Source organism: Nelumbo nucifera, chromosome 1 (assembly GCF_055504915.1).
Source record: "Nelumbo nucifera cultivar China Antique chromosome 1, China Antique-T2T, whole genome shotgun sequence".
NCBI classification, from domain to species: domain Eukaryota; kingdom Viridiplantae; phylum Streptophyta; class Magnoliopsida; order Proteales; family Nelumbonaceae; genus Nelumbo; species Nelumbo nucifera.
Window position 1 is genome coordinate 133,332,631 of NC_142649.1, and position 14,734 is coordinate 133,347,364.

A 14,734-nucleotide genomic window follows, 5' to 3' on the forward strand; every position below is an offset into this window, starting at 1 on the left:
TTTTATTTATAAAAGATGAGAAACTAAAAAAGTTATAAATAAGATCTATTTATATTATTTATTCTATATATTTCAAAACCATATTATTTATTCAACATAATAAAACATATACACACTACCAATGTTTAGAAAGGTGAACCAATTAAATCAGCTAGCTAGTCGGTGGTCTATATACTAGTTCGATCCTACCGCTAGCCTTGTTCTCTTAAAAAAAAGGACCAAAACAGTCCACCTAGCTGGTCCATCTTAAGAACCGATGAATCGGTCCAGGTTTTGTGTAACCCTGATCAATTTTCTCAAATTTTTAATTATACTTTCAATTTATCTTGTCTGTAAACTTTTGAACTTGATTTGTCCTATGGGGATGATCTGCTTTTGTTTTTATTTTATTTTGCTATCTACATGTTCCAAAATTCTAACACACCTTACCCTGTTATATTTGCGGAAAAAAAAAAACACCTTTTTTTGACATCAAATCCTAATATTTTATATTAAAATTTTTAAGGTAGAATAAAAGATATATGTTATAATAGACTTTGAATTTAGGGATTTAATTTATTTTAAATGGATAATAAATCAATAAAAAAAAGTATTTTCCACACAATCCACTCTTAAATTATATTAATTTATTCTATAATCCAAAAATATTGAATCAAATATTACATTAATTGGGAAAGAACCGAACCGGCATAATCAGTTTGGTTCGGTTCAGTTGGTCTAGCAAAACCAACCCATTGACAACCCCAAATGCGAGGGGTTTTGTTCTATTTGAAACTCTCTCCTGCTCTTCGTCTTTACGGTCTGCTCTCCCTTTCCCGCTCTTTGTCTTTCCTCTCTCTGCCATCGTAGTGGCTTAGCCCTATTAATCGAGCCCTAATCTCAGCCTCTCTCATTCTCATTTCTCACTTAGCACTACCACCACTGTTCATTGATCTGGCCACCCATTCATAGCCCTCGACCGCTCCGACCACCCATTCAGCATTGTCTAAGCAGTTGTCTTGTCATTTACTCACTGTTAAGGACTGGAGTTCAGCAGATGATAGCGATTCCAGGTCTACCAACATTTGGTTTAGAACAGGAAGATCGATTCCAGGTCAGTAACCTTTCATGTAGCGTGTGAAGAAACCCATCTGTGTTTCTTTTTTTTTTGTTTTTGCAATTTTTCCTGTGTAATATGTTGTATTTTTTATAGGTTATCTGTTTTTCTCTTCAATTTCAATCATCTTCTCACAAAACCTCAAACTGTCATTTGTTCAGAAGCCAGTTAAGAGTCTAATGAGAAGATACACTTGTAATCCCTTTGCAGGCTCCTACTAATAACCATTATCACTTCATTTTCGCTATTTTTCTTATTTTTAGTTTCCTTCAATCTAAATCTTCTGCTACTAATGATACTGTTCACAAAATCTGATCAGACGTGATTTGCTCAACATTTCGCCTACTCTAACCGAGGCCGTTGGTGCCATTGTTGATGTAAGTTTCTGTTTTTGGCTCTCTACTTCATTCGCTTCGACATTGTTTTTTATTTTTCTAGTTCTGCTCAGATAAATGCAACAACATATTTAGTGGTGCCACCTCAGCTGTACAAGAGTTTTGGGTGTTGAAAAAGAACAAGGTTTCCTAAATGTATACATTTTCATCGACATATTTATTTCTATTCTGACATAGAATACCTATGGGGTGGGTTGTAAGACTTGGTGATTAAAATGGTACTTGATTTATTTACTTAGGGCTCTGAGGTTGCACAATTCTGAGGCTTGTTTTGGCTCTATAGGCCCATATATACGAAGAATTTTTTATTTTTTTTTAACTTCTGACATAGCGAAGCTTAGAAACATACTGAATGATAGAAGGATACACAAGTAAAGGTGTGGTTGAAGTGAAAGAAAGAGAAAAAGAAAAAAAAATGAAAGCTAGTTACTTAATAGAGATATTATCCAAAAGAGAGTAGATAGGTAGAACAGGATTCATGTAACCGGTTGCAAATAGTATTATGAGATGAAAATGGATGGACAAAGAGGATTTGTAGCCATTAGGCTGTGGCAAGTTTCATTTGGCTCAAATTTATATCATCAATAGTATGGAGGGAGCAACACTGTATGGGTAAAACTGACATGTTTAAAGTGTCTTTTCAATTTAATATATTCAAGAAACAATTGTCTATTGGTGAGTGCCTTAGGTGAACAAGCAGATATTGTGAAGTGTGGATTTGAGATATTAGTAGGAGGATCGGCCAAGCTAGTAACAACCTGCAAATCCCATTCCAATAATTTGAGATGAAGTTGTACCAAAGGAATGGACAGAATATTAGAAAACCAATATAGAGACAAAATCCTAAAAATCTGCTCAACGTAGAGACAAAATCCACATTTACCAGTCCAGGTGTCTGCAGAATAAGATTGATTCCAACTTACACAATGTACACAATGAATAGTCTTCATAAGAAGGCATGGTTTTCACAACAACTGGATTCACCCTTTCCAAAATCTATGCATTTAAATTTCTACAAAAGCTAATCTTTTTCCTCTTCTCCTTTCCACTGCAGGCAACTAACCAAACAGTAATGACTTTCTGATAAGAAAATACTTGCATATCCCACCTAAGTGGCCTACTTGCTATTGTAATGAAGTACATTTTCATTAAAGAGAAAATGCTAGTGTTATTGGTAAGGAGTGTCATGGGCCTTATTTCCTTAAATCACAAGAAAAATGATAAAACCAAATAGGGGATGTTTTGCAAATAAATGGGTTATGTGTAATTTAGTTTTGTTATTTTGTGATTAAAGGGGATGGGTAGGACCAATGAAGCCACCATCAGTCTCCATTGTAAAATTGAGTTCCCAGACCTGCTCCTTTGTTCTGAACCTGGTTTATTTGTTTCCCAAACCATCTTACCTGAACCTGTCTCCCATAGCCTAATGTAACCATGATGGATGATGGTTCAGTCATAGCTTTGTTATTGATAAAAAAATGAGTTTAAAATTTCAGAACTAAACAGGGAATTGAAACCTCTTGAGGGCAGAATGGTGTCCACCACCAACGAATCTCTTAAAATTAAACTTTGATGGTTGTAGTCTATGCAATCCTGGAATTTTAGGCATTGGAGGAGTTTTCAGAAACCATGAAGGAGGGGTGACTGCTATTATTTAGGACTAATCAAGTAAAAGAAATCAATAGAAGCTGAATAAATTGCAGTACTTTAGGGACTAAAGTTGGGCTAGTCATTTGGGTGCAAAAATTTTATAGTGGAAGGTGACTCAAGGACAACCATTAAGTGGCTAACTGAAAACTGTCCAGTTCAATGTAAACAAAGGCACATGGTAATGGAAGCAAGGAATACAACAAGGAAGCTGAATACTACAGTGGTCTGGTCATGAAGAATGGCAAATTGTGTGGTCCAAATCAATTGTTTTAGGAGACTAGAAATAACAAATGAGAGGGTAATGCAAAATGGAAAGAAAATGAACTGCCAATCATGGTTGCCACTAGATATATCCCAAATTGCACTTGGATCTTAAAACAACCAAAAATCAGTCATAGGTAAACTTACTAAAATCCTACAATAGTAAATTCTGTGTCGGCGATAGTGATCACTTATCTGTTGTAGATGCAGGGATCTGGTAGATCATTCCAATGGACTGACCCACATGAGTAATTGTAGTAGGCCAGCAGCAATCTCAAATCTGTGGTACCTCATACCATAAATGCCGAAGAAAATATATCTTCAAGGTGTCTGTGTGGTTCTAAATGTGCCAAAATCCAGCCATAAATTGTAATCAGAGATCTGATCACCATTGGCAATCCAAACTAACTCATAATCAAACCAACAGTAACAGGAAAACGCTAGCCCAAGTTGGAGATGATGGTTTTAATATTGCTTTTGGTGTGATTACTTTTACTAGGCCTAATAAGGCTGCAAGAGAACGAGTACCTTGCAGACTAACCCCCTTTTTCTTTTCTTTTTCCAGGAAACCAAAATCTGAATGCAAATGGCCAATGTACGTGGTGTTTAGTTTCCAAGTTCCAACCGTTTCCCATTAGAGAAGACTCCCCAATGCCAAAAGTTGTTCCATCAAAACTCAAAAGCAACATTGCTTCATGCAATTCCTCCTGGGCATTTAGTTAGTGTTAGAGCATCTACCTCAATTATCTGGATTGGAGCAATTGAATTTCTAGGAGCATGGGGCTCAGGTTAGATTTTGTTGTTATAAAATTCAAAGAATTGCTTCATGAGGCCTGAATCTACATCCTACAATTCAAGAGATGGTTGTATAGATTGTCTATTATAGGGTGGCAGGAAAGAATTAAAGTTAGAGACAAAGGAGGCGGTGCTAACTGGCACTTTTGATTGATGTATGATTGAGACCCCAAACTCATTGTGTGGTTTCCCTTCCTGAAACAGAGTGTGAAAGCTCCGACTAAGACTTAAGGGAGTGGTGCTGCTCTGCCTCACTACTTTCACTCACTTATCGCTCAGGCACTCGGGTCAAATCAAAGTAGCCTTCTCTCCCAGAACCCCTGATTTGGTGGGACACCATTTAGTTGAATCTTGTTTTTTTCTTTTTTCAACTGTTTATTTTCTTGTTGCATTTCACTCATTTGTGCACTTAAAGAGTCCACCTCTAGTTGTTGCTTTTAAGTTCTCTACTTGATTTTAATTATTTGTTGGTAAAACAGAAATTAATACACATTGCCACGCCATTATATTGCTCAATGCATAATGTGGTTGATATTCAATCCTTGTACTTCTAATTTGTTTAAACATTAGGCTAGGAATGAAGTAGGTAAATTTATATTACATAGTTAATAATTATATTTTCATACATGATTTTATATCTTTAAAAATGTGATTTCTAACTTATTTTCAATTATTTTCTTATAGGTTAAACATGCTAAAGGAGATAACTTCACATGTGCGGCTGACCACCAATTTGATCGAATTTTACACGTCAAGTTTTTTTTTTTTTGGGGGGGGGGGATTGAGTTTCATGTATTCAAGAACCTTGAACTTGTAATAGAAATCACATTTTTTTCATTTCTAACTTATTTTCAATTAAAACACCTTGAGATGTAATTCATTTTTTCATTATAAAATCTTTTATTGGAATTTTGAATTCAAGCTTCATCTTTTATTATAAATGGAATATGTTGTGCTTGTATTTGATACAGGAAAAAAAAATGCCATCAACCATATATCAACAATTTTAGCTACGAATAGTTAAAAACCATAGCTATGATTCATGTTTTTTTTTTGCTACAGACTACTTAAGCTGTAGCTATAGTTTTAACTTTTAACTACAGTCAAAATAAATTGTAGTTATAGATTTATATTTTTAGCTACGGTCTCAGAACCGTAGCTATAGATCTAAATGTTATAGCTTCGAGCATGCATTTTGAAACCGTACCTATAGAGCAACATTTAGCTATGGTTGTAAAACAAACCATAGCTATAGTATCAAATTTGTAGCCACGGTTAACTAAAAAATCGTAGCTAAAACGTCACATATAATTATTGAATCAGTCTTTAGCCATAGACATAAACTATAGCCATAAGTTAGCTTTAATTACGGATGATAGCACCCGTAGCTATTACCTATAGCCACTGCGACTGTAGCTATTATTTTCTAACCGTAGCTAGTCCGTAGTTATAAACTTATAGCTATGGTTTTTTGGATTTTTAGCTACAATTTTGTCCATAGCTAAAGATCATTTTTCTTGTAGTGTGAGGGGTTTTTCATGTAAAAAAACTTGGTGTCTACTATTATTACTTGCTCTGTTTTTTGTTATTTGTTTTATTATTATTGCATGCTTGATATTTGTGGTTAAAATTTCTTGATATTTGTGGTTAAAATTTCTGTGATTTTTCACAAAGAAAAATATAAGGATTATTCCCAACATTAACTCAGGTTAGTTGAGTTGTAGTTTGGTTTCCAGGGTCATTTTCCGATGCAGAGTGGTGCTGTAGAGAATGAAGTTAGGGATAAAACTTAAAAGTTCTATCGTTGTGTCCTCTCATCCTGCAAACGAAACTCCTTATGCTGCATTTGGAAACGATGCAAATATGTGTGAATGCAGATATGTAGAGTGTAAAATGGTTCATATAAATTATAAAGTTTTAGTTTTGCATTGACAAATTTACCTTCTTACCAAACAGGCTTTTAGCTGTAATAGATGCAAATATAAATTCCAATAAAGCATATGTTTTTTTTTTTTTTTTTTTTTATTATCAAAAACTCACTTGAATGCAAATTTATTTCTTTTTTATTGATGTACTTTTACATCTTATTATCAATGTAAATATGCATTGGTTTATTATTTGTCAATGCAAAAATGTAATGTTGCCAAATACAAACAAAAGTGAATCATAATGCAAATTTACCTTAAACCGAGATTTATACTCCATTTGCATCTTTTCAACTGTTGCTCCCTGCTTCTCCTTCTTCTATTGGTTATGTTACTTCGGGTGTTAGTTATGTGATTCAATCCGGTCTGGGTTGGTGAACGGATGAATGATGAAGGGAAGGAGAGAGGAAAGCTCTTTACATCGACAATTCCGGTACTGATTTCTGTTATAGTGGAGACGATGGAGGCTTGGACCTACATTTCACAAGAAATTTAATTTTTTTAATAAAGACTATTAATAAATTAATACGGTTAATTGGTACTGCTAATTAATATTTATCTATTTAACTATTTAATAAATAGTAAACAACAATTAAAACGGGCTAGATATGGGTTAGTTTTCCACTTATAAGCACCCGGTCCATTTAACTTAAGCCACGTGACTTAAGTTAAATGGACCGAGTATGATTCTATAAACCCAATTTGTACCCGAATATGGAGATCGTCTTCTTCACCGCGTTTTGTCTATTGTATTCGCTTAAAACCGTAAACACAGCACAACAGATGTGAACACGACGAAAAGTAGTCGGAGTGGTTTAAAGAGAAATAGATGCCATTTCAATGGTTTAAACGAATGCCAGACGTTAAAAAAATACCAAGAATAATGCATTTAATGGACCAAAAAAACAAAAAAAAATCTAGAACATACCTATTTTTTGTAAGAAAATCTGAAGAGAGATGAACTGCGACCAGATCCAATAAGTGCGAGATGCTCCAATGGTTGGCAAGAAATTGGAAAAAATCAAGTGAAAATCTCTTTCCTAGGTAATGTGTTTCAGTAGAAAGATAGAAAGGGGCAATTAGAAATCTGAAAAAGGTAATAATTAACTTCTTGGGAAGGCAAGGATCTTTCAAAAAAAGACTGATACATTTGAGTAAAAATACCAAAGTGGCAAACGTTTGTGAACAATTGTCAGTGAATGGCTGAATGCTCCACCCCTACTTCGTCCAAAAAACTGTGAAGAAACCACTGTGGTTAAGGAAGGTAGAAGAGGATAGAAAGAATCGTGGGGTTATTTTCTTCTTGTTTTATCACAATTCAGAATGGTGTTGGGTTGTTTTCTTTTTAAATTCAAAATCATGCCGGATTTTCTCCGTAAATTAAGATGGTGTTTGGTATCGATGTAGCTTCTCGAAGAAACGGTGCCAGCTTAGCATTGAAGATGTGTTTAACAAAAAAATGCCTAAAAAGTTATTTGGTTGAGCCGCTCTCAAAAATTGTGTAAACCGTTTATTAAAAATACACCAATTTTGATGTTTTTCATTCTCAATACGAATTTTCACTGTTTGGCTTTTATGGCGCCTAATGGCACTGAGGTGTAATAAAAAAAGTTCAGCATGTTTAAAGTAGATTTTCTCTCGTTTTTCATGACAAAATTATATAAAACGTTTATCTTATAAATACCATCGATACCAAACAACCGCTAAAGGGGCAAGAAATGGTAGATTGCCATGCCAGGTGGCAACTCCATGTGCTTCTAGATGGTATCTTTTTGCACCCCCTCTAGAATGGGTTTGGATCTGCTATCTACAAGTTGTTCCCACATCTCTACACACAAGACATTACAGTTTTGCATTGGAAATATCTCCTTTGTCATTCATAGGAAGATGTTCCCAATACATGGTGATGATACTATATGGATATGGATGTGGGAACAACTTGAACTTGTGGGGAGTAGATTCCGAGTGTTCTAAAATTGCTCGATTTGAATAATGGAGCAGGAAGAAGGCTTCTGATGTGGCAAACTCTACTACTTGGTATATATATATAAATTTGCAAACAATGTGCAATGTGAAAAGGTTTAATTCTTTTACCCTATTTTATATTCCAAGAGTTCTAATAGAACCTAAACACTGGATGTGTCCTTCCTAGGAGAGACTAGAGACAGGCTGCCAGAACCAATGCGAGTAGTTGACCAACTGATGATTTCATTATATTCCAAGAGTTCTAATACAAGACTCAACTTCCAAATATATAATTATAGGGAAAAAAAAAGAACTTGGGGAACTGTATTTTAAGCTGATTTAATTTGGCCCAATTAATCTCCTCTATGGGTTCTACTGAGACGTAATTAATTAATGGGAACCTGGGACAAATGGCAAATTACATAAGGCCGCCCTAGAAACGCTAGCTAGCGATACAAATTTGCAGTGCAAGCCTAATATTGCTCATATATAGTAGGGTTTTTAATAGCGTTTTTAACTTAACCAACTCCACATTAATGGCATTAACCCTGTAACAAAATTTGATTATTCAACCGATTCACCATTTCAAAGTTTATCTTACAGAGAACATATATTATAATTAATCACAGTACAATCCTTTATCGGGCGAATCGTTTCTCTGAGAACCTAATCGAATACAAGAAGAGGATCCAGAACAGTGTGGATGGAATAAAGGAGGAGCCCTGTATAGATAATCATGGCAGCGAAGCCTGCAACTAGAGCTCCTGCTATTTGTTTGCAGAAGTCGGAGACTTGGTCGCAGATAGGCAGCCAACCCGCAGAAGAGTTTCCCTGCTTGCCCACATAAGCTACTGCCAAGGCGGCCGAAAAGGAGGAAGTGACCAACACTGTGGCAATCTAGAAAACCCAGAACCCACGCTACCTTAATTAGTTTCAGATCAAATGATAAAGCATTAATTCAAGCAAGAAACACAGTAGTTGTTAACTGTTATATTACCACATCGACGGCCACCACGAATTGCCAGAGCTTGCTAGACGGAGGTAGAAAAAGGAGGAGAAACCCATAAACAGTTACGATTGAATAAGCAATGACAAAATACCTGCAACAACGACAAGCTTAGTTTCAGTAGCCAGCGCAAGGAAGAAGAGATGACGACTGAGTGAACAAGCAGAGAACTTACGTTAAGGCAGGCGAGTTGTTATAGCTTGCCTCCAACTCTATGCCGTAAAAGAAAGCATTCTCATTGCTTGTCGCCATGACAATGGTGGCAGAAATTGCTGCAGCAAAGGCCAGGAACCTGAAAACAAAGAGGACAGCCCTCTTCTTCTTTTCCATGGTACCTACGTATGGTGAGTTTCAATGGCGATTGAGTTGAGTTGAGTTGAGTGAGAGGAGGAAGGTGGGGAGGGGGTGTAGAAGACTAACAAGTTTTAATATTGGCTTTGAAGTCATATGTTTGGCAAAAGCAGATGGGGGAGGGTGTACTACTTTTCTGTTTTTTATGTTCAAAATTGACAATCATCACTGATATCCATTGGTTAAACTGTTTTTCTAAGTGAAGTATCCCTTTCTCCAATTGTAAATAGAGATTCAGGTTAGTTGAGAGTGTTCATCTACTTGATAGAGACTAATGAGCAGATTTGCAATTTATTTTTCTCTGTTACAAGTACTAGAAACTCAACAGTAATTTGTATCAACCAAACAAAAATTTGTCTCCCTCTCGAGTTTGATTTAAGTAAACTAATCAACCCCCGTCTGGTTGAAATTTCGTCACACTTCAGAAAGGCTAAAACAGATCATTCATTCACATTTATGATCCTTACCCATTTGATTTAGCTGATTAACCTCCAGGCCTGAGACAATGTTTTTGACTTTGTTCACAGCAAATAGAAGAAACAAATAAAGGGCATAACCAGAGGAACAAACCAAATCAATAACAAAAGGATGGAAGAGTTATTCCAGATCATGCATGATTCTATTATTAATTCAGTAGTTGTGCAAATATTTTAAAGTGAGGAGACGATTGGTCTCTTAATAAATTGATTCGTCCTTTTATGACTAAAACCATATAAAATACTATTTCTGAAGTCAAAATTTGTATCTCGACGTCTTTGTACACCATTGGAAGAGTGTGCAATTGTACATGTTGCTGGTAGCTTTTCTTTTTCTGTTAACTTTCTTCTTTTTTATTAATTCATGGGTCATGGCTGCTGATACATCTGACTCACGCTAGTTTAAGTTTATATGGTTGGTGTGCATGCATGCATCAGCCCCTTAGAGAAATTATGAGATCTTTGTCCTACTCCTTCCAGACTGCTGAGGTAGGCAGATCCAAAATAGTTGGTGAAAATAAGCTTAGTAGACGCAACAAATCCCAGCTTAGGAAAAAAGAAATAAGAGAGAAGTGAGATGGGCTCGGCCAACAGCCCAACATGAACTCAACTTTGGGCCCTGGGCCTGTCACTAGAAAGTCTCAAGCATAGATAAGGAAAAGGTGCTCTAGAACAAGGGACCCATCAAAGGGATTAGATGTCAGGCCCAATAACACGTACAGCTTTTGTCGTCACTTGTCAGTTGGAAGGAAACATCAACGACCAATGTTGAGATATTGCACTAATTTATATTTATATAGATTGATTGACATGCAATTTTATATGTACAACTGGAAAAATATAAATCTTATAAAATTAAAAATTGCGAGAGAGAGAGAGGGGCGCTCTAAATTTTAAAGTGGATACAACCTCATTGAGGGTTTTTCCAGTACTAAATTTCTATTAATCATGTTTTTTCTAATGGTTTTTTTTTTTTTGTTGACTTCGTTACTTCATTGATTTTGGCAAAAAGAACCTTAAATGTATAAAGTAAGCAAAATCTATGGTGCAGAATAAAAAAATGTAAAACTAGTGATAGAATGACAAGCATCTTTAATATTGTTAAAGTTTTAATGGTAAATACATCTTATGAAACATAATCAATGAAAAGTAAGCTTTGATCTAATTGTTTGAAATCTTGATTTAATATGCAGAAAATATATATAACATACACATTACAATCTAATAGTATATTCTATTTCTATCTCAGCATTGAGAGTAGAGGCTATTAATATATATATATATTTGTGACATATTAAATCTTGATATCAATTAATTATGTTAAAAGTATTACATAGTCTACTTATTTTACAAGGGCTATTTATCAATCATGTCAAAGACATTAAAAAACATCAAAGGTGTCACACTAATTCATTGTTTCATGTTTTTTCTTCACGGTTTGTAGTTTATGCACCACAACATTTGCCCTATTTAAAGTATCATATTGCTCCATAGTTTCAATTGGTCTGCCCAATAATCACTGTCACATTAGTTTTTTTTTTTTTTTTCCGCTTTTTTCTTATACTTTATGACAAAATTGAATCTCCAAATTAAGGGGCCATTTGATAACAGCTGAATTGAAAAACTTCTTGCTTTGTCTTCTAATGAAAAAGTTTCTAAAATCGAAGGTAAGAATGAGATTTTTAACATTCAATATTCATCATTTCAAGGAAAGGCCAACAAATTAATGAGGGTTTTCGTTTTTGAAATCACAGTGTTAGCTAAACAAGTTGGTTTTATTTATAAAAAAAAGAAAAAAAAAACATTCAAGTTTTTGAAACCATTAAGGCATTAAATATCAGTTCTGAAAACGAAAGAAACTTTGGAGCACTATGATATATGAAACATGATGATGTAACATGAAAACAAGTTTTTCCAATCAGAAATTTAAGAACACGACTTTTTAATTTCAGTTTTGGATGGGTTGAGAAGCAAGGGTATGTCTATTTTTTTTTTTTTTTTTGAAAATAATCGTATGTTAATTGAATGGGAGGGCAAGGAACAAGTTGCAGATACTCTGTTTTTCACTCATAGATGTAGTTATGTTGCACAGAGAGATTAGTAGGGAAGAAAACAAGGCATAAAAGGAGACTTTTGTTCCCCAAGTCTTCCCATTGGTGCAATATATTTATGGGTCATTTCTTATACACCTTCTATAGTTTCACATACTTATAAAAATCTATCCTTTAGTTTGCATATATTATTAATTAAAACACCCTATAGTTTATAATTGCTTTACTTAATCGACCTTTCACCAAAACCTATTTATTCCATTTGCAAATTGACATATGACCTCTGAAAATGAAAAAAAAAGTCATTTGTTCAGGTTTTTTTTTTTTTTTTTACTTTGAAAATACTCCTAGTGGATCTCATATCAACCTTTTAAAAATAAAACCCTCCCCTCATAATTTGGTTTAGAGAAGGCATGGAGTGCACATGATATGAGAATTATTAGAGGCATTTTTGGAAAAAAATAAAATTCCCAGGACTTATGTTCTTTCGCATTTTCCAATCACTTTTAAGGGGTAACATGACCATTCCCAACTTAAATACAAGCAACTTCTGATGAATGGTGGCTTAGATAAAGGAGTTGCAAATGACAAGGGTGTTTTAATGATATGTAAACTATATGGTAGGTTTTAGTAAATATGTGAATTTCTAAACGTGTTTAAGTAAATATGTGATGCCAATAGGTTAGGTTAAATGGTAAACCCAGCTTGAACCGACCTAACCCTATGGGCTGGATTTAAGGTTAGGTCTATTTAGGTGTAGGGCTGGGTTAGGGTTTTGATTCTTAAATTCAAGTCAGGTTTGGGTTTTGGCTGACCTGGCCCATCAGGTCATGATACCCTCCATGTATGCATTGTATTCTTGTAATTTTCCAAATTCTAACTTTGTAACCTTAATATTTAGGCTTTCTTTTTAGGGTTTTTTGCATAAAAATTAACAAAGTTTGTTGAATTGGCAAAATTAGATATGTTTCAAAATAAATTGCAAAAACAAATAGCGAGAAGAAAAAAGTCTTTATTGGGACCAAATTGCCCCATGTTTAAAAGCCTCTCTCTCTCTCTCTCTCTCTATCTCTATCTCTATCTCTATCTCTATCTCTATCTCTGATGAGGAGTAATTTGGCATGATCTAGTAAATAAAAGTCATGTGAACGCGATCTGCATGTAGGATGACAACTCAGCAAGGGGATCCTAGTCAGCGCTATGCGGAGCTCGGCGTAAAGTCACTTCGACAACAACTCACCTCGGCGTAATGCCACCTCAGCTGCTAATCAAGTTTGGGGCCCAGGAACCGAAGTGACACGTAATAAATCCTAGTAGCTTCCTAGCAGACTTCGGACATTGCGGGATCATACCGCATAACGGTAAGCCTTATCTTCTCCCCGTCCGAATCGAGCGGCGATAATGAAGTTCATTGACTAATACGTTACTTCCCGACAAAAGCGGGAACGGATCTCGCCCATTCAAGCCGTAGATCTCGGAACTGTTCTGGGAAACCCGCAATAACTCGGCTATATAAAGTCGTCAACCCCAACATGGTCTAGGTACGCGCAATTACTTGCATCCAAGCTCTCTAGCACTCAGATTCTAGCTCGCAATCACAACATAGTACTGACTTAAGCATCGGAGTGACCTTGCCGGGTAAACTGCCCCGGGTGCTCTAAGGTCTTGCAGCCTGGTCTAGCTCGCTACCCGACTAAGGTCCAGATCATCCTAAAGCTAGGAGCTTGCAGATCGCGCACCATCAATTGGCGCCGTCTATGGGAACACAATCGAAAGGTCATCCCAATCTCTTTACAATTTCAAACTCAGTCTCAACCTCAATAGCATCTTTCAACCACAACGGTAAGGGTAACATGAACATCACAAGGGGGCAAGAGCAGCAGATAGTCGCTCGCCAAGGACCCTTGGTGACAATCGGCCAGTTTGCCATTCCTCTGACCATATCTGGAGTCTCATTAGTGTATGCACCCCACGCTGCCCAACAGGTGAGTGTCCCGCTTCCCCAGGTGAGCACCACATTCTCAGATCCTTCCGTGATTCCCTTGGGATTGGACACTCGCAGTTCAGCAACCTCGTCCAGAGTGTCCAAACGATGCAGATTCAGATGCAGCAGATTCATCAGTTCCAGCAATATTACTTTTATCAGCAGTATCAGCAGCAGTTCCCACCACTACAACCAAACCAGCCAGCGAACAACCAGTGCTAGTCCCCGCCTCACAGGGAGAGAACTTCGCAAATACTGGCCTCCAATTCGGGACATACCCCGCCCCGGGGTGTTGTTGGTGACTGACGTACCCCCTGCCTCTCAAAGAGAAAGCCTGAGGAATAGACCCGAACCTAGCCAGCCTGAGAGTCCCAACTAGCAAATTTCCCACGTGGAGCACCGATCCGAGGTCCGAGGTGCGGGCTCCAGGAGAAACCCCTCGGTTCCTTGCAGCAACCAACATCGAACACATGACGAAGAGGAGGTGGCGAGAAGAATCTCCGAACCAGCTCGCCCTACTATTCGAAGTAAGATCGAAGTGCCTAACAACACGGAGGCCGGAAGTACAAATGTCGCTCCACCTAAGAAGCAGCAGCGGCGACATCGCAAGACTCGTCGTTCATTAGCAAGAAATGATCCAGCAGCAAAGCCCAACCATCCAGCTGACCAAGGTTGGGAAAGAGAGGAGGTGAGCTCAGTGGCCACAAGAACAATACCTGCTCTTTTGAGCCAGCCTTCTCCCCTAACACCCAAGCTCCTAGCAACCTCCATGCCAAAAG

General features: G+C 36.6%; 1 protein-coding gene and 1 long non-coding RNA gene across 2 annotated transcripts; one reads left to right on the forward strand and one right to left on the reverse strand.

Moving 5' to 3' along the window:
• Window positions 1–792: 792 nt before the first annotated feature.
• On the forward strand, window positions 793–5,118 carry LOC104608232 (uncharacterized). Its single transcript, XR_737067.2, has 5 exons — window positions 793–1,093; window positions 1,416–1,473; window positions 3,968–4,190; window positions 4,402–4,525; window positions 4,882–5,118. It is a non-coding gene; the product is annotated as an uncharacterized LOC104608232 (long non-coding RNA).
• Window positions 5,119–8,646: 3,528 nt separating this feature from the next.
• Window positions 8,647–9,546, reverse strand: LOC104608233 (CASP-like protein 1C1). The gene is made up of 3 exons (XM_010274168.3): window positions 9,269–9,546; window positions 9,085–9,187; window positions 8,647–8,984 (listed from the first exon to the last, which is right to left on the reverse strand). The coding sequence occupies exons 1-3, from the start codon at window positions 9,421–9,423 to the stop codon at window positions 8,754–8,756; spliced, it is 489 nt and encodes a 162-aa protein (XP_010272470.1). The 5' UTR covers window positions 9,424–9,546; the 3' UTR covers window positions 8,647–8,753.
• Between the last annotated feature and the right edge of the window lie 5,188 nt (window positions 9,547–14,734).

Excerpts from the sequence above, each read along its gene's own strand:
- LOC104608233 (XM_010274168.3), bottom strand. The coding sequence starts at position 9,423 with ATGGAAAAGAAGAAGAGGGCTGTCCTCTTTGTTTTCAGGTTCCTGGCC. Across the intron at positions 9,188-9,268 it reads AACAACTCGCCTGCCTTAAC|GTATTTTGTCATTGCTTATT; the intron begins GTAAGTTCTCTG and ends TCGTTGTTGCAG. Across the intron at positions 8,985-9,084 it reads TCGTGGTGGCCGTCGATGTG|ATTGCCACAGTGTTGGTCAC; the intron begins GTAATATAACAG and ends TGGGTTTTCTAG.